The following is a 17,500-nucleotide window of genomic DNA, read 5'->3' as shown; positions in this document are numbered from 1 at the left end:
CGGCCTTTAACAGGACGATGAGAACCAGTCGCTCGCCATCGTTTCCACCGCGAGCCCGCTCGCCGGCAGCTCATGTGCCACAGAGCCTCGGAGGTCACCAGAAGAAGGGGGATACTGTTGGACAGAAAACAGACGCTGGATGGTGTGAGAAAGGAAGAAGAAAAAAGGAAAGCAGCGAGAATGAAAGACTGGAGTTATGAGAAAAACTGTGGCAGGCCCAAGTCTTTGTGCACATCTGTTTCAGCCAGTGGGGAAAAAAGAATCAAAGCCCGGCCGAGTGACTGCTGAGCAGGGTGGCCCGCTCGTTTGAGGCAGTTACAGAAGTGCTGTTGTATCTGGAGGTGATTTTCCTTCGGCTATTGTCTAAATGTTGATGTTTCATGAGGGGGGGGGGGGGGGACACTGGCTGTGTTTAGATCGGTTCCGTATCTCTGCCTAATTGGGGCCCGACTGTGATTAACAGTTGAATCTCGCAGCTCAAACCTCTCGCCTCTTTTTCTCTCCGTCTGTCCCTTTCCCTCAGAGAACAGCAGCACTGATCAGAAGCAGGCCTGTAAGAAGCACGAGCTCTACGTCAGCTTCAGGGACTTGGGGTGGCAGGTACGAAGAAACACACTCCAGCGCCAAGGGGTTTCGCCGAAGTTGCCAAATGAAGCCCTGAAGCCCTGCGGGGGCGTGGTTTCCACGTTCCAGTTTGACCTTAATCACTGAAATCTCACGGAATCGTGGCCTTTCACCGTCCGGCGACACGGATGAGAGTTCTTTTCTCGTCGCGTCAACCTTCATTTTGCGACCGCGCGACCAGAACTGGGGCGGCAACCGACGAGGCTTTTCTCGATTCATCTAATCAGTCGTTTTGCCCATAAAACATCATGAAATGGTGAAAAATGTCGATCGTGTTGCCCGAGCTGTTGTGTTTTGTCCCAAACACCAAAGATATTTGTCATAGAGAAGCAGAGAATATTGAAATTTAAGAACCTATTTTTTCCACAAAAAAACGATTCATCGATTAAAAAACGCTCCCAACGCTCTGATCATATGAGGCTCTTGAGCCATTATTAAACATTATATTGACTGAACGTAACATTCTTCAGTCGCAGCTGTGAATGTACATACGATTGCCCAAATCAAATCTGTATCAGTTTGAGGACAGTAGCATCCCGCTACAGCTCTAATAGTCTTATTAAAGAAAACATTACATGTCATCACAGTGTGTTGTTAGCTTTTCTTTGTATGATTGCAGATACATGCAGGAAATAATATTCATGTAATGGTCGCGTCCCCTCCTCCTACTGTAAAATCTACTGTGAAACCAGTTTCCGTTCTCCAAATCTGAATCTAAAGTTCTGCAAACTGAACTTTATGTTACCTAAACAAAACACTACTTCCTTTTTTTTGTAATCTCTTTACCCCTAATAATCATTTTCAATCCAATTCAGCATCAATTACAGAGGTTCTAAAATATGGAACTCATTTCTTTCCTTGCCTACACAAAACGTTCTCGTCTATCATTTAAAAAAATCCGTGAAAAATATTTTTACTGTATCAGTTTCTTTCGCCATGTTATGATTACTTTCTCTTTTCTTTTTCTTCGCATTTTAGTTTCTCTCCTTATTCGATTGTGCCTTTCTTCTGTCCCTTTTTCATAGACGTTATGCTTTTGATTTTTCTCTTCGTGTTGTATATTGTTGAATGATTGTAGGGAACCCAACGTGCCAAGCCCCTTGTGGGTTTCCTATACACGTCCTTTTTTTGTTTTCACTTAATGTCTCCTGTGCTAAATAAATCAAATCAAACGTATGTTCATAAGTCTGCACCACTCAAGTCCATCCACATGTAAACACATCCGGTTGTGTAAGACTCGTCCCTTTATTAGCTTCCTGGACTCTCTGCTCCTTCACCCGTCTTCATCTCTTTCCCTCTCTCACCCTCACGATGCCGAGCCTGAACGTCTCTCTCCTCCTCTCTCCTCCCTCCTCGCTCTCAGGACTGGATCATCGCTCCCGAAGGATACGCGGCCTACTACTGCGAGGGCGAGTGCGCTTTCCCGCTGAACTCCTACATGAACGCCACAAACCACGCCATAGTGCAAACGCTCGTGAGTAGCCACGTTCCGCGGGGGGGGGGAACAAAAAAGGGCCGAGCGGCACGTTGGGAGTCTAATCATCCCCTCAGCTGTCAACGTGCATAAGCAAAGCAGATGTTTGAACCGCTCGTTGTGTGTGTGTGTGTGTGTGTGTGTGTGTGCGTGTGTGTGTGTGTGTGTGTGTGTGTGTCTATGCGATGATCCGAAACAGCTGCAGATTGTGTATTTTAAGAGAAGTCGGTTGTCAGCGGCGACGAGAAAAAGTCGATGTTGTTCAAGGGTTGTTTTTTTTTACGAGGTTTGCGACAATAACATCCGTTCATGTCTCCTCTCCTTCGCCAGGTTCACTTCATCAACCCAGACACGGTTCCTAAACCTTGCTGTGCCCCGACGCAGCTCCACGCCATCTCGGTGCTCTACTTCGACGACAGCTCCAACGTCATCCTCAAGAAGTACCGCAACATGGTGGTCAGAGCATGTGGCTGCCACTAGACATGCACGCGCACGCACACACACACACACACACACACACACACACACACACACACACACAGAGCGGATGAACATTGAGATTAGCCTCAGACTAGTTTAGTTTTTACTTCGTGCAACTGTACTTGTGTTACAGAGCGAAGACTAAAGTTCACTCTGTAACACAAGTACACACAAACACGCACACACACACACACACACTCACACACACTGAGAGAGCGGATGAACGGTGAGATTAGCCTCAGACTAGTTTACAGAACGAAGTTTAGTCTTCGTTCTGTAACACAAATACACACGCACACACTCTCACACACACACACACACACACACACACACACACACTGTCTGAGCGGATGAACAGTGAGATTAGCCTCAGACTAGTTTAGTTTTTACTTTGTGCAACTGTACTTGTGTTACAGAGCGAAGACTAAACTTCACACGCACACACACACACACACACACTTACACACACGTTTGTGCTTTCTACTGTGTATACCAGACATTTAAAGCAGTGGTTGTTCTTCATTCACAGTCAAACAATCTTTTTTTTTTTCAATAATTGTAGTTCATTCTTTTTACTGTAGATTTTTATTATATATATATATATATATTTGTATATTTTTTACGACTGAAACCCAGATTGAAGTTCTGAAATTCCTCTATGTACAATACTGTGTAAATATTTTTTTTTTTTCCAAAAAAAGGCAAGACGTGTATTTATTTGCTGAAATGTCTCGTGTGTTTTTTTTGTTTTTTTTCTCCTGTTTCCTGTCACACACACACACACACACACACACAAAGTGCTCGGACGCGAGGTCAGATTCAGAGCTCCTCTCTCCGCTTCCCGTGGAAACGTACAAACGAGCTCCATCGGTCGAAGCTGTTACATTAAAGACCTGACGCACACGTTTCTTCCAACACAACCATCGGCTGACGTGTCGAGAGAGAGAGAAGGGAGATTTGTTCAAAGCCTCTTTCTTTTCAGGTTTATTCCTCTGCTGTGATACAATCTGTCATATTATTATCTATCTATTTATTGAGAGCTGAGTTGTTTCTACACCGTGTCTCCAACATGTTTAACTGCTGAACTGGTGCAACAATAAACTGGGAGAAAAGCAACTAAACCTGCTCGAGCCGCGTCGTTTCATCTGGATGAATTCGACTGGAGAAGACGACACGTGATGGTTTCTAACATTTTTCATTAAGGTCCCGTCACAAATGTGTGTGTGTGTGTGGGTGTGTGTGTGTGTGTGTGAGGAGAATAATATTAACACAATATTAACTGATATGGCTGATAATATGGCCAACCATTTAGTTAATCGATTTATCGGATCAAGTAGTTTTTATGGGGAAAAAAAGTTAAAATTCACCGATGTCGACTTGCTAAATATGAATATTTTCTGGTTTCTTTGCTCCTCTGTGACAGGAAACTCAATATCTTTGGTCTGTGGACAAAACAAAACATCATCTAGGTGGTTTTGGGAAACACAATCAACATTTGTCCACCATTCTATGGACCAAACAACTAATCGATTATTATTCGTGAATATAGTCGTTGTTAAATATACGGTTAATATAATGTAATGAGAACTGTGATATCCCGGTGGTTGAGGGGAAAATGTTAGCAGCTTGTGTGGGCAGTTCTGCGTTTTTTTTCCAAGAACTTCTACAGTACGCACTGGCCTACTCAAATATAATTCTATTATTTTTGGTATTGCTGTATTGAAAGAAGAAAACATTCAAATGGTTTCATTCGCTTCCAGGATCCAGTTGCTGAGGTGAGGATGGTGCACAGTACAGTACGGTGCAGTGCGGGTATTGTGGTTTTCCCGGTGTCGGCAAAGTTCACTGATGGACATATATATACTGTATATATATATATTGCTATTTTTACGAATATTTAGAACTGATATTAGGAATATTATTCCAGTGAGCAGCTGTTTACACATTCATAAAAACCTTGATAGCCGTGGCTCGTGTGTTCAGTCATTTGCACAGATGTGATGATGATGCATTGAAATGGATCCACTGAGGCTCCTGAACGCACCACCAGCATATTAACTCAAGACCTGCAACAAAAACCAGAGTCAAAGAGCAGCTCTGTGACGTCAGCTGCTTAAACACGTTAAATATAAACTTTGTCATTTTTCTTCTTCTTCTTATGATGATTATTATCATTGGTGCTGTATAACATTCAGTCTGAAGTGCTCAGTTATTCGGTTTGGTTGAATCAAAGTTCACCTGAATAGGCAGTAAGGAAGACCTACAGCGCCCTCTGCTGGGGGAAAGAACGCGGTGTATTTATTAATATTCAGCTCAGTATCATATGTTTTTTGTTGTTGTTTTGTCTTGAATTTTCATTGGCCACCTGCTCAGAATCAGTTCTCCTCTGAGGAACAGGCAGCATGTGCAGTCTGTGAGTGGAAACCAAACCTGTGTGTGTGTGTGTGTGTGTGTGTGTGTGTGTGTGTGTGCTAATTTCTGTGATGAGAAATATTTATCAGAAATAAAGTTTTGTGCTCGGCCTCAAGCTGACGTTTCGTCTTTAGGATTATGTAATCAGATTACAAAAAAGAATTAACTATAATCACACCAGATTACATTTGAAAGAATGTGTGATGTCTTCAAAATATGGCAATTTTAAAATCACAATTACAATATATATGTTTGTGTGTGTGTGTGTGTGTGTGTGTGTGTAACATTCCTCTCAGGCTGCCAGTTCTATAATTGTTTTTATACACACGCAAACAAAAGTTTTATGAAAGTGTTCAGATTACCTTTGTAATCCAATGGATTAGGTGAGTGTTGTCACCGCGGGGCGATGTGTGTGATCAGTAATCTGAGCTGTGACTCACTGAGCCTCGATCACGAGAGACTTTCTGTCCAACTCGGCGGCAGAAACCGAAAGTAAGAAGAAGTGCGCGCATCGATTTCGCTTTCGCTTCGTGCAGAGCGCGCTGGACCTCAGGTTCCACACGAGGTGCCGCGGGCTCTTCTACACAACCGTGATCACTCTCATACTTTTGAATCGACACCGGAGCATCAGTGGGCAGCATCAGGATAAATACAGAAAGAGAAACGTTTCTCTGTGCGGCTGCAAAGAGTGGAACGTGTGTTTGTACCATGACGCGCTGAAGAGGATGACGGAGGACGGAGGCGCGCGGCGGCTGCACCTGAAGGACTGGCTCGTGCGCCAGATCGACGGCGGCGCGTTCGAGGGCCTGAGCTGGGAGGACGAGGACAGACGGATGTTCAGGATCCCGTGGAAACACGCCGCCAAGAAGGACTACAAGCAGACGGAGGACGCGGCCCTGTTCAAGGTCTCACGCACGCGCACAGACGCGCACACACACACACGCACACACACACACACACACACGCACACTCACACACTCACTTACACACACACACAGACACACACACACACACACACACACACACACACACTCACTTACACACACACACACACACACACACACACACACACACACACACACACACACACACACACACACACACTCACTTACACACACACACACACACACACACACACACACACTCACTCACTTACACACACACACAGACACACACACACACACACACACACACTCACTTACACACACACACACACACACACACACACACACACACTCACTCACTCACTTACACACACACACAGACACACACACACACACACACTCACTTACACACACACACACACACACACCCTCACACACACACTCACTTACACACACACACACTCACTTACACACACACACACTGGAAAATAAATTGAATCTTGTGTCTCTTGCACAGAAAGAGTCAAAAAAGTAATGAATGTTATTCATGTAATCCAGGTTTTATGAAGTAAATGTAAATATAAGCTTGTCCCACATTACAGTCAGAACAGTTTCAGATATCAGAAGCGTTAGTTTCAGTTGAATGTCCTGAAAACAACAAGATTCTTGTTCTTACTGTCACAGAGGAGCAAAGAAACCAGAAAATATTCACATGTAAGAAGCTGAGATCAGAGAATTTTGACCTTTTATCTCCATAAAAACTACTTGAACCGATTAATCGATTATCAGAACAGTTGGCGACTCATTTAGCAGTCGATCACTAATCGATGGACTGTTGCAGCTCGACCGCACAAGTTGAAACGAGCGGCGTGATTTACCACTTTTCGTCACGTCGAACGCTTACGAACCCGCAAACGATTCACAATCTTTCCGTATGAATGATTGAATGTTTTGGTTGTTTTTTTCGTGCGTCCGTACGTTCAGGCCTGGGCTGAGTACAAAGGCAAATACAGGGAGGGACGGGACAAGGCCGACCCCACCATGTGGAAGACCCGCCTCCGCTGTGCACTCAACAAGAGCACGGACTTCCTGGAGGTCCCTGAACGCAACCAGCTGGACATCACCGAGCCGTACAAGGTCTATCGCATCCAGGAGCACGGGTCGGCCAGGCCAGTCGGTAAGAAACTAAAACAAAGAACAGTTCCTTTTCTTTTTCTTTCCTCGCGCATGGTTTGAAGTCGCTGCACGTCTCAGGAATGGACATATTAAAAAATAAAAAAGATGAAATGACTCCAAATGCATTATACCCGTCTTCTTTCTTTTCTTTTTCCCGTCACGTGTTTCTCTCCTCAGAGTCTCCGCAGATGAATGATCGAGGGATAGTTCTGGCTAAAGTGTCTCCGAAGATCCTTTTGGACAAACAGGTCAGTGAAAGACATCACGTCAATGAACTATAAACCTTCCAGTTGATGATTCCATATAGATACTGTAGGTCATTTTAAAGGTTAGTTGCGTACATCCGATCATTAGTTTCATTTCCTCTTCAGTTTTTTTTTACTAGCACTATGAACCACCACATTTTTTTAAATCCTGCGTCTACAGTAGAAGGTTGTTCTGACAGCTGTACTCTAATTTATTGAAATGACTATGAACGTTTTCCTCTGTTTGACCTAATGTTTCGATTTTGTGCAGCTTCATTTTCAAAATCTATCATTTCAAGTGAATAAAGAAGAGGAACAACCATGTACAAGTAAGCAAACGCACACACACACACACACACACACATACACGCACACACACACACACACACACACACACACACACACATACACGCACACACACACACACACACACACACACACACACACACACACATACACGCACACACACACACACACACACACACACACACACACACATACACTTGCACACACACACACACACACACACACACACATACACGTTGACAACAACTGATTCACATTAAATTGGCAAAATCCATTCATATTCATGTCACGATGAATCAAAATCACTTTGGTGAGGTCCCAACATTTCATCCAGTTCATCAACAATACTTTTTATTTAAAAATGAAACATGGGTCAGGCTTAAGAAGAAGAAAATGAGGGGGAAGATTTTTATTTATTTATTTAACATTTCGAGATTAAAGTCGAAATGTCGAGATTAAAGTCGAAATTTCGAGATTAAAGTCGAAATGTCGAGATTAAAATCGAAATGTCAAGAATAAAGTTGAAATGTCGAGATTAAAGTTGAAATGTCGAGATTAAAGTCGAAATGAGATTGAAGTTGAAACATGCAGATTGAAGTTGAAACATGCAGATTGAAGTCGAAACATCCAGATTCAAGTTGAAATGTCAAGATTCAAGTTGAAATAGCCCTAAACGACCGTGTTGAGGTTCAGCCGTCACACATCCACGTTAACTAGCGTTAGCAAAGCTCCGCTAGCTCCGCTAACTGCGCGCCTCTCAAAATTCACTAACGGTTGTTTGCAGTTGAACGTTGTCGTGTCAGGACGCACGTTGTCACCGCGTCGTTTCTTCCAGATTCAGCCTGTCAATGATAATGTCACAACTTTACAACTTGGTTAGCAGCTAGCGTTAGCTTAGCAAACTGGCTAGCAAAACATCAACATCCGGTTGTTTGGTGCTGATGAAAAGTGCTTCCGGGTCACAATGTTCGACTTTATTCTCCAAATGCAAAATAAAATAAAAATCTTCGTCCTCTCATTTTTTTTCCTTTATGACCCTTATCCTCTTCCGTACCCATCAGCCTCAACTCCATTTTATATGTTTTAATTGCTTATTAGCAAATGTTTGCTTTGCCGAAGATCAAACTTAGGATAATGAAACACTGGCACACTGACGTCAGTACGTCAGACTTGTCGCCTCGACCGTGTTTTAGCATCATGACTTTAAGGCATTAGGCTCGAATCACAGCTGAGAGTAAAAATAACAGTCGCGTAGGTTCATTCCCTCATACCTCATACCATAATTAGTATGAACTATACTATATTATAGGCCCCGCTGTGATTTGAGCTAAATGCTAAAGTCCGTAAAAAGACTAAAATAACAGAAACAATCCCTGAACAAATTCTCCGAAAGTTGAAACCATTGAACATATTCATCTAACCCGCGTTGCGTGGGGCCTCCGAGTTCATTTTTATACTGATGAACTCCATAATCTAAGTCCATAAGTAATGTTGCACACTGGGCTGAGAATGTGTCATGTCTCTTCTGCTTCAGACGACCCGATGAGGGAGCACATGTACTGTGAATCAACTGGGAGGAAAACTCAGAATCAGATCCCTGCTCCGCTTAACTTCTTCAACCCGGGACTTACAGTATCAGGTATAGACACACACACACACACACACACACACACACACACACAAAACAACAGAATACGTCACTGCCCTTCATGCTTCATGATAAAAACGTAGCTCGCTGTGTGTGTGTGTGTGTGTGTGTGTGTGTGTGTGTGTGTGTGTGTGTGTGTGTAGACTTTCGTATGCAGGTGACGTTGCTGTACCAGGGTCAGCGGGTGATGGAAGTGACCACCAGGAGCCCGGACGGCTGCTTCATCCTGCAGGGCCGCGTCCCGCTGGGAAGCGAGCGCATCTACGGCCCCTGCTCGGCGCAGCAGCTCTCGTTCCCGTCGCCGGGCTCCTTGTCGCTGCCGTCGTGCATGACCGACGCCATGAACCGTCTCCTCTGTCACCTGGAGCGCGGCGTGCTCCTGTGGGTGGCCCACGACGGGGTGTTCATCAAGCGCTTCTGCCAGGGCAGGGTGTACTGGAGCGGCCCGACGGCCCAGCACACGGACCGGCCCAACAAGCTAGAGCGAGAAAAGACCTTCAAGCTTCTCGACGTACCGGAATTTAGCAGCAGTAAGGAAACAAGCGCTTACAGTTCTTTAAAAAGATGTTCATTGTCTGTCAAGTGAGTCATGGCATATAAAGATGGAAATCAATTCATTCAAAGAGATATGAAGGACAAAAAATGACATGAGTATAAATGAATGAATAAATGCAGAAATAAATAATAAAATACACAAATAAATGAATAAATAAATACAGTTTGCGACTAAAAAAGCAATTTCTCTATTTCAACATTTATTAATTTATAAATTTTTACGTTTATTAATTTCTGTATTTCTACAGGTCTACATTTATTGATGTATTTTTACATTTATTGATGTATTTTTACATGTCTACATTTATTTATTTATATATTTATTTATACATGTCTACATTTATTTATTTATATATATATTTCATTTATTTATTCATACATTTTCACATTTTTTTATACATGGATTTATTTCTGTATTTCTACATGTCTACATTTATTTATATATTAATTATTATAAATAAATGTAGAAATAGAGAAATTGCTTTTTTAATCGCAAACTGTATTTATTTATTCATTTATATATACTATTTTTTGTCCTTCATAAAGAGAGACACATTGACCGGGATCATTAAAAACTAAAAACAAAACAAACACATTATCGCCGAATGCAAACAGACAATATGTTTGTATATATATATATATATATATATATATATATACTGTATATATGTGATGAATCTGAACGTGTGTGCAGAGCTCCAGAGGTGTTTACAGGGCAGAGGACCGGCACCGTCTCACGAGATCGAGCTCTGCTTCGGAGAAGAGTATCCAGACCCCCGCGTGTCGAAGAGCAGGAAGCTGATCATGGCTCAGGTCGGTCGTCAGTGTTTGTCTGTGTCGTGTTTTCAACACAAACGCAGATTGTGTCGATTTTGGTTGTGGACGTACGACGGCGTTTTAGGGCCACATTGAGAGGGGGAAAAAATAAAAGTGTGACTTTGAGATTAAAGTTGTGATATTACGAGAATAAAGTGATTTTACTTGAAATGTTTTAATTTTATTTAATATTATATAACGAAAATAAACAGCAACCCAGGAAACAGGCGTGAGCCCTGACATCAGCTTCCTCTGGTGTGATGTCACACTGACGACAGGAACGTTAAGGTCACTTTATCATATGTTTAACATTTATTAAACGCTTCTGCTCGTCGACCTCGACTGTTCAGATTCACAACATGCCCTTCTGACATTTCTCCACTAAAATAACACAGACCGAATGTACGACTTTAATCTCATTAAATTAAGACTTTATTCTCGTAATATTACGACTTTATTCTCAAAATATTTCGCCTTCATTCTCGTAAAATTACGGCTTTACTCTCATAATATTATGACTTTTTTTCATGCAATATTATGCCATTTCTTTCTTGTAATATTACCACTTAATTCTCGTAATATTACGATTTTATTCTCCTAAATTTACGACCTTAATCTCATAGTCTCCATTTGTTTTCTGTCAAATCGGCCCTAATACGTCGTAGCAGATGAGATGGTAAAACAAAAAAAAAATAATAATGCTAGTTTTTCCTGCAGATCAGGGATTCAATTTAAATAATAACAAAAAAAAAGCATCACTTTCACTTCACTTTAAATGTTATCCTCCGTCTTTCTTGGGAAGCAGAAATCACAGTCTCACTTTCAAATTAACCCAAAGAATCTACCCTCTACTTTTATGCATTAGTGCACGCCAAATAAAGTTAACATTATTAAGAAGAAGTTACCTGCAGACTGGAACGTGGTCAGTGTGCCGGGGTTGATGTGCTGTCAGTCAAACCCCATTAAACGGCATTTAATTCCAGCTTGAACGCTCCCAGTCGGCCAACAGTCGTAGTATCTTAAAATCACCACAAGAGGTCACTGTAAACACACTGTGTTCTGTTGGGCAGGTGCTGCCTCTGTTTGCAGTGGAGCTCTTGGAGAGGTTCAACTTGGAGGAGACGGAGGAGACGGAGGAGACGCGGTCGACTCTCAGCTCCAGCACAGCGGGAGAGAAGGTGTAGGAGGATCTACGCTGCACGAGGGCGACCACGAACAATATTCAAACCCCCCCTTCCCCCCCGCCTCTGTGACTTTCTGAAGCTTCAGGCCTTTCCTGTCGTCATCAGGAAGTAAAGTATCGTCAGTGATGGATATACGGTGAAATGTAAACCTATTTGCAATACAAGAAGGAAATATATATTTTTTTATCTCATATTGATTCTACTACCGTCCACCATGCAGCTCAACTGGTTATCAGCTGTTCAACACATCTGGTTCAAACCTATAAAAACATAAAGAAAACATATCATGAGTGGACATTTTTTCTTTCTATCTCATTTTTCTTATTCAGCGTTTGAATAAAAACAAAGATTTTTTTATTTTTCTGCACATTCGCGCAATTAAACAGACACGTTCAATTAAATCTATAAAGCTTTTTTTCCCCCCTTTATTTCTAGCGGACATCATATCAACAGATTCACAATTTATTTAAAAAATATACATATATTTCTGTAGCTATAACATTTAAAAAGAAAAAAAAAACAAAAAACTAAAGTGAGAGAGTGTGCTGAATCAAAAGGAGATACCCGTATCTTGAGTTTTTAAAATACTTTCATCATTTTCCCTGCCCTCAAACATAAACAGTGCATAAACGTGAGATTGGACAGAAGCGTACAGGGGGGGGGGTCAAGAGTTTTACACAAAGCATCATGTTCCAACGTGTTATTAGCACCATTACTCTTCTTTTTATTCAATCATTCATCTTTATGATGTAAAAACACTAGAGTGTCAAGGCGATGTGGCACAGACCTGTCTGCGTGGGCGGGATTGTCTTGTTACGCAAATGTTTTTCTTTCCGTTAGTGTTCTCCCCTTTCCTCAGAGATAATGTTAAGAACATATTGGAGGGTAATGCCTTGACGAACGATTGTTTGAAACGACTCCCGGTGATGAGAATAATAATAATAATAATAATTATGATGAAAAATAAAAAAAGGCGCAGAGATTTGCTCGTACATTCACCTCGCCCGAGCCGACACGCAGACAGTCGGCTCGGAAGCGAGAAAAACAGCAACAAAAGGAAAAGATGACGCATCGGGAAATTGACAGAGAGATTGCATTAAATCTGTTTTAGCATATTTACTGTATATAACATCTGTAATATATATATATATATATATAGTCAAATTTGTTTGTGTGTATATCTGCCACTTCTTCAATAGCGTTTACTTCCTGAACACTGACTGAAAGTTGATACCCTGCAGAAAAACACTTGTCAGTAAGTTGGTGTGTGTGTGTGTGTGTGTGTGTGTGCGTGTGTGTGCGCGACAATCGTTTACAAAAAACAGAGTGAACACAGACGAGTGCTTGATTGTCTCACTAATTGTCTTCAGTGCATCTGTTACGGATTGAACGTCCTGCGGATCGTTCGGCCGCCGCCGCCGCTCCAGCAGCGCGGACACCCGCAACATTTCTATTACAAGTCTTTTTATTCCTTCCCTGCAACCCTGCCTTGAGGTCTCCCCATTGTTTGTCTTCATATAGGTGCAACAGAGACAAGGAGGGTGTATATGTTCTCGTGTGTGTGTGCGTGCATGTGTATGTAAGTTTCTACTGCCACTTCATTAGTTTGGATCCATGAGGTAAATCAAGGAGGCTCTCGTCAGTTGCGGTTGAGGCAAGGGCGTCCGGGGCAGACCAGCGGCGCTTGCGCGGCCGCGGTTGCTCTCGTGCGGGAGGATCCGCGGCCAGAGTGCGAGGGGGAGCCGGGGCGGCCGGGTGTGGGTGGTGAGGAAGAGGGGGAGGGGGAGGAGGAGGTGGCATCTCCTCCCTGTGCGAGCCGCCGGACTCGGCCGCAGCCCTGGCGGGAGGTTGCACGCGATGTGCCCGAGAGCCGGAGCGCGCCAGTGTCCGGTGGGATTGGGCGGGCTTTGGCGTGAGGGCCAGGCAGACGTCGCCCTCCGTGAGCTGGCGGCAGGGCAGGCCGTACAGCTGCGTGGTTCTCTGCGGACAGCAAGAAGACCAGCCCCGGTCCTGCACAAAGAATGGGTACTCCGCCAAGACCTTCAGTATCTCCTACACAAAACCACAACATCGTTAAAACACTCACCCGGGTCGGCAGCTATTTGACTTTGTTGTGACATGAAATGCAAGAATGAAACGGATCTGCGGCGTTTTTTTTCAACCTGCGAGGACGGAGAAACGGAGGAGGCTGACCTGAGTGTTGCGGTCCGTGAGGTGGACCTGCAGGTGGCTGAAGCCCTGAGCGCTGCTGGGCGAGATCAGGAGCACGGTGCAGCTGCTGAGGTGGAACTCGGAGGAGGAGTCGGCGCTCCTCAGGAAGTCGTCGGTCCGCAGCTCCTCCACCCGCTTCAGCCGCCCGCTGGCCAGCTCGATCAGGGAACCCTTGGTGAAGTGAGGTAGGAGCGCGGGGGGCGACGGGTGGGGGGCAGGGGGTGAGCTGTGAAAGGAGGAAGGGGACGACTCTCTCTCTCTGTCCCGTCGCCTCTCGCGCTCTCGGCCTCTTTCTTGGTCTTCGTCTCGCTGCGAGTGCTTTTCTTTGTCTTTCCCCCGATCCTTGTCCCTGAGCGCGACCTTTTCTCTGTCCCTCTCTTGGTCTCGGTGTGACCTGTCATGGCTGTTACTCGGACCCAGCGGTGAGTGAGGCGAGTTCCTCAGACTGTGCTGCCTGGGGCCCGGCTCCCTGTGCAGGCTGTACAAAGGTGTCCCTGAGGGGCTATAGGGGGGGTAGGGCTGAGGGCTCGGGTGGCACCCTGATCCCAGAGAGTAGTAGATGTGGGCTTCAGCTGGTGTGGCCCCCATGGGGTCCAATGGCCCCCCTCTACCCGCCCTGGGGTCCGGTACGAGGGGATGGGGACTGGTGGAGAGTAGATTGGAGCCCGTCTTGACCAGACCATGTGGGTGTCTGTCCTGCAGCGAGGAATGTGGCTCAGGGTCCTCCTGAGTTTGAGCGTCTGACAAATACGTCCCACGGGACGTCGGATCCTCCTGATGTCTCCGCCCCCCGTTGGTGTGGGAGCTGTGCGGACCGAAGTCCACCCTGGCTCTGCTGCCATCGTTCACGTATTCTCCTGTGAGCAGGGGCCTGGGGGCTGAGACAGTCCTGCTGCCCAGCCCATCCAGGCCATTGGGCCTCTTGCCCAGGTACCTGTGTCTGGCCTCCACTAAGCTCGGGTCTTGCGGGTAGAGAGAGTGGGGGCCAAACAGGTACGACGGGGAGAAGAGAGAGGAGCTGTAGTCGCGCCGGCCGCTGTTGACATAGGGCCACATCTCCCTGGAGTCGGCCGGGAAGGGAGTCTTAAAGGAGGAGGCCGAGGGTGAAGATGACGAAGGTGGCAAGGAGAGGGAGGAGTCCCCTCTAAGCCACCTGGAGGAGTGGGGCAGCGGCGAGGAGAGAGGGTCATCTCTCCAGACGGGAGAGCCTGAGCCCCTCCGCTCGGCGACCTGCCCAGGGAAGAGAGGGTGGGAGACGGACGGGGAGTAGCTCAGGTGCCACGGGAGGGACAGGGGGAGGCATGGTGCAGGAGCAGGGAGGGACGGGGGCGTGTGGAGGAGGTGGGGGTTCGGATCGGTCAGAGCCCGCTCCCGGTCCAGGGCCTCCCTGCCCCCGTCCCCTCTCCCTGCGCTGGGCCGACTCCGGAGCGGCACGGGGGGTTTGAACTCGTCCAAGGTGATGTGGTGCTCCACCGATCCTTGCCGGGACTCCCTCTTCTTGGGAGGGAGGCACTCTTTGCCACGGTCGGGGCTGGGATTCATGGGTGGGCTCCAGCGGCAGCGGGGGCCCCCGGTGTGTGGGTGTGGGCTAGGTCACATGGGCCTCGCGGGAGAACGAGGGGCGCAGACAGAGTGGAGGGCTGCTACTCAGCATCACTGTGCGATTGCCGTGGATTGTCTCGTACTGAAGCAGCGCTCACCTGGAGAGAGAGGGAGGGGGGGGGGGACGGAAACAGACGTCAGGGGGGTCGTGTGAGAACAACGACAGAGCACGATCTGTCAGGCTCCTGGCGTCAGGTCAGACGTGCAGACAAACATCCAGCTGCCGGTGGCGCCTTCATCCATAAAAAATAAAAAAAGGACAGAAACTCTTGGCTGCCACTAATTAGTCATTAGCTGCGTGCGCCGCGGTGGGACTGAAAGTACCCGACTTACTCGTTTCATTCAAACACCTCACTCCCACATGTGGACTAAAAATACAGTTTGTAGCCGGTGAAGTTCAGAGGCAGAACAGAGTGTGTGTGTGTGTGTGTGTGTGTGTGTGTGTGTGTGTGTGTGTCACATTGAGCTCTCTCTCTCAGCAGGAGAGTTTTCATCTGTGACTCTCGGGGGATGATTGGAACATGTAGATATGATTTTGTACCACTTTCATGAGCCACCCCCACGACACCGCCGGGTGTTCTCTGTGTTCTATATAAGCTTACTACAAGCCCCCCCCCCCCCCTTCTTTTCTTTTTTTCAGACACACACACACACACACACGGACAGCAGCAGACACACAAACACTCCCTCGGGCGGCTCGCCCCACTCCCTCGGTGAAAGGCAAATCTGGTCGCCACCCACCCGAAACGCTGACAGAAACACTGTTGATAGTCGCCGCCAGTTGTCAGTGCACGCAGGGTTATGTGTCTTAGCATATTAATCGTGTGTCGCAGCAGGGGTGTGGGTAAAAGTGTGTGCGACAGTTTGCGCGCGAGGGCGCGCGCGTACGCCATTTGTGCAAATTCTTTTCTTGGGAGAAATGTGTGAATGTGTTCATTTGTTGAGGTCTTTGTGTGTGTGTGTGTGTGTGTGAGTGTGTGTTTGGAATCGTCGAATGTGTCAGAGCTTTCGCAGCCTTGTTTCATTCAGTGAGACGTGCGGGGGAGCTCCACTAATTCTCCTCAAAACCTTTAAATGGGCTTCTTTCTTTTTTTCCCTAAGCGACGGCTGCCGCAGCGCCAGCCCAGCTGTTCCCTCCACCTCCTCCTCCGCCGCCGCTGCTCCCGCACGGCCACAACGCCACTCAGCCCCACACTCGCCCGCAAGTCTGTCTCAACAGCCCTATATACCAACTCCCTGCCGTCTCACCATCCGCCACACTGTCGCCATGGCAACTGTGTCCACACACACACACACACACACACACATCCATCCATTCGGTGGGAGAGAGAGAGAGAGAGAGAGAGGTTAGACGGGGATACTCCACGGAGAGAGGCGGGTAAACTGTTGCTCATCAAGTGACTCGGTCCAAAAACAGAACAAGTGTGAGCGTGGAGCAAGCTGTTTGTGCATCTGAGTGGAAAGCTGAAGAACTGGCTGGTGAGATTCATTGTCCCAGACGCCGACGGGGAGGGTGGGGGGGGCGCGATGGAGACGAACGTGTGAAGCGTTTTATGATGAACACTTGTTATCAGCAGTTGTTGTTGCTGTCGAGGTGCGAAAACATTTCAAGTCCAGCCTCTCCGATTTGTGTTTTCATGTGTTTCTGTTGGCGGGGAAGAAGCCACGGACCATAATCCCGTTATCGACGTTATGGTACGACAAATGAATGGGTTTTTTTTCATTGACCCCAATGGCGGCCGCTGTGCGCGCTTTTGTTTGACGCGAGAACGAACGTCAACCGCAGTCCAGCAAAGTCTCGCTGCTTCCGTTCTCGGCGCACGATTCGTCACTTACTGCTTTGCGCCATAAAAATGTCAGAAAATATGGATTTCTTAGTATTT

At 46.1% G+C, this 17,500-nt stretch overlaps 3 protein-coding genes across 26 annotated transcripts in view; 2 read left to right on the top strand and 1 right to left on the bottom strand.

The window, feature by feature from the left end:
- The window catches only part of bmp7b (bone morphogenetic protein 7b), a 31,399-nt gene extending 27,700 nt beyond the window's left edge, over positions 1-3,699 (top strand). For all 11 annotated transcript variants that reach the window (XM_047330843.1, XM_047330847.1, XM_047330848.1 and 8 more), the window contains 3 exons: positions 524-600; positions 1,988-2,098; positions 2,429-3,699. In XM_047330843.1, coding sequence (XP_047186799.1) covers positions 524-600; positions 1,988-2,098; positions 2,429-2,578 — 338 coding nt within the window. In that variant the 3' untranslated portion in view covers positions 2,579-3,699. The remainder of the gene's footprint in view (positions 1-523; positions 601-1,987; positions 2,099-2,428) is intronic.
- A 1,791-nt stretch (positions 3,700-5,490) lies between these two features.
- Positions 5,491-12,086, top strand: irf10 (interferon regulatory factor 10). The gene is made up of 8 exons (XM_035644713.2): positions 5,491-5,895; positions 6,859-7,051; positions 7,228-7,298; positions 7,567-7,624; positions 9,136-9,240; positions 9,393-9,779; positions 10,499-10,617; positions 11,691-12,086. Exons 1-8 carry the CDS (start codon positions 5,716-5,718, stop codon positions 11,802-11,804), a joined length of 1,227 nt encoding a protein of 408 aa, XP_035500606.2. The 5' UTR covers positions 5,491-5,715; the 3' UTR covers positions 11,805-12,086.
- A 114-nt stretch (positions 12,087-12,200) lies between these two features.
- zmp:0000000926 (mediator of RNA polymerase II transcription subunit 1.1) overlaps positions 12,201-17,500 on the bottom strand; it is a 28,589-nt gene continuing 23,289 nt past the window's right edge. For all 14 annotated transcript variants that reach the window (XM_035644698.2, XM_035644700.2, XM_035644706.2 and 11 more), the window contains 2 exons: positions 13,998-15,715; positions 12,201-13,856 (listed from right to left, as the gene is read on the bottom strand). In XM_035644698.2, coding sequence (XP_035500591.2) covers positions 13,392-13,856; positions 13,998-15,557 — 2,025 coding nt within the window. In that variant the 5' untranslated portion in view covers positions 15,558-15,715 and the 3' untranslated portion in view covers positions 12,201-13,391. The remainder of the gene's footprint in view (positions 13,857-13,997; positions 15,716-17,500) is intronic.

The sequence above is a fragment of the Scophthalmus maximus genome, chromosome 3, assembly GCF_022379125.1.
Source record: "Scophthalmus maximus strain ysfricsl-2021 chromosome 3, ASM2237912v1, whole genome shotgun sequence".
In the NCBI taxonomy this organism is placed as follows: Eukaryota; Metazoa; Chordata; class Actinopteri; order Pleuronectiformes; family Scophthalmidae; genus Scophthalmus; species Scophthalmus maximus.
Note: the sequence above shows the minus strand (reverse complement) of the source record. Positions and strands in the feature narration are given on the sequence as shown.

Coding starts and splice junctions, on each gene's coding strand:
- irf10 (XM_035644713.2), top strand. CDS start 5,716: ATGACGGAGGACGGAGGCGCGCGGCGGCTGCACCTGAAGGACTGGCTC. Junction 5,896..6,858: donor AGGACGCGGCCCTGTTCAAG/GTCTCACGCACG, acceptor CCGTACGTTCAG/GCCTGGGCTGAGTACAAAGG. Junction 7,052..7,227: donor CGGGTCGGCCAGGCCAGTCG/GTAAGAAACTAA, acceptor TTCTCTCCTCAG/AGTCTCCGCAGATGAATGAT.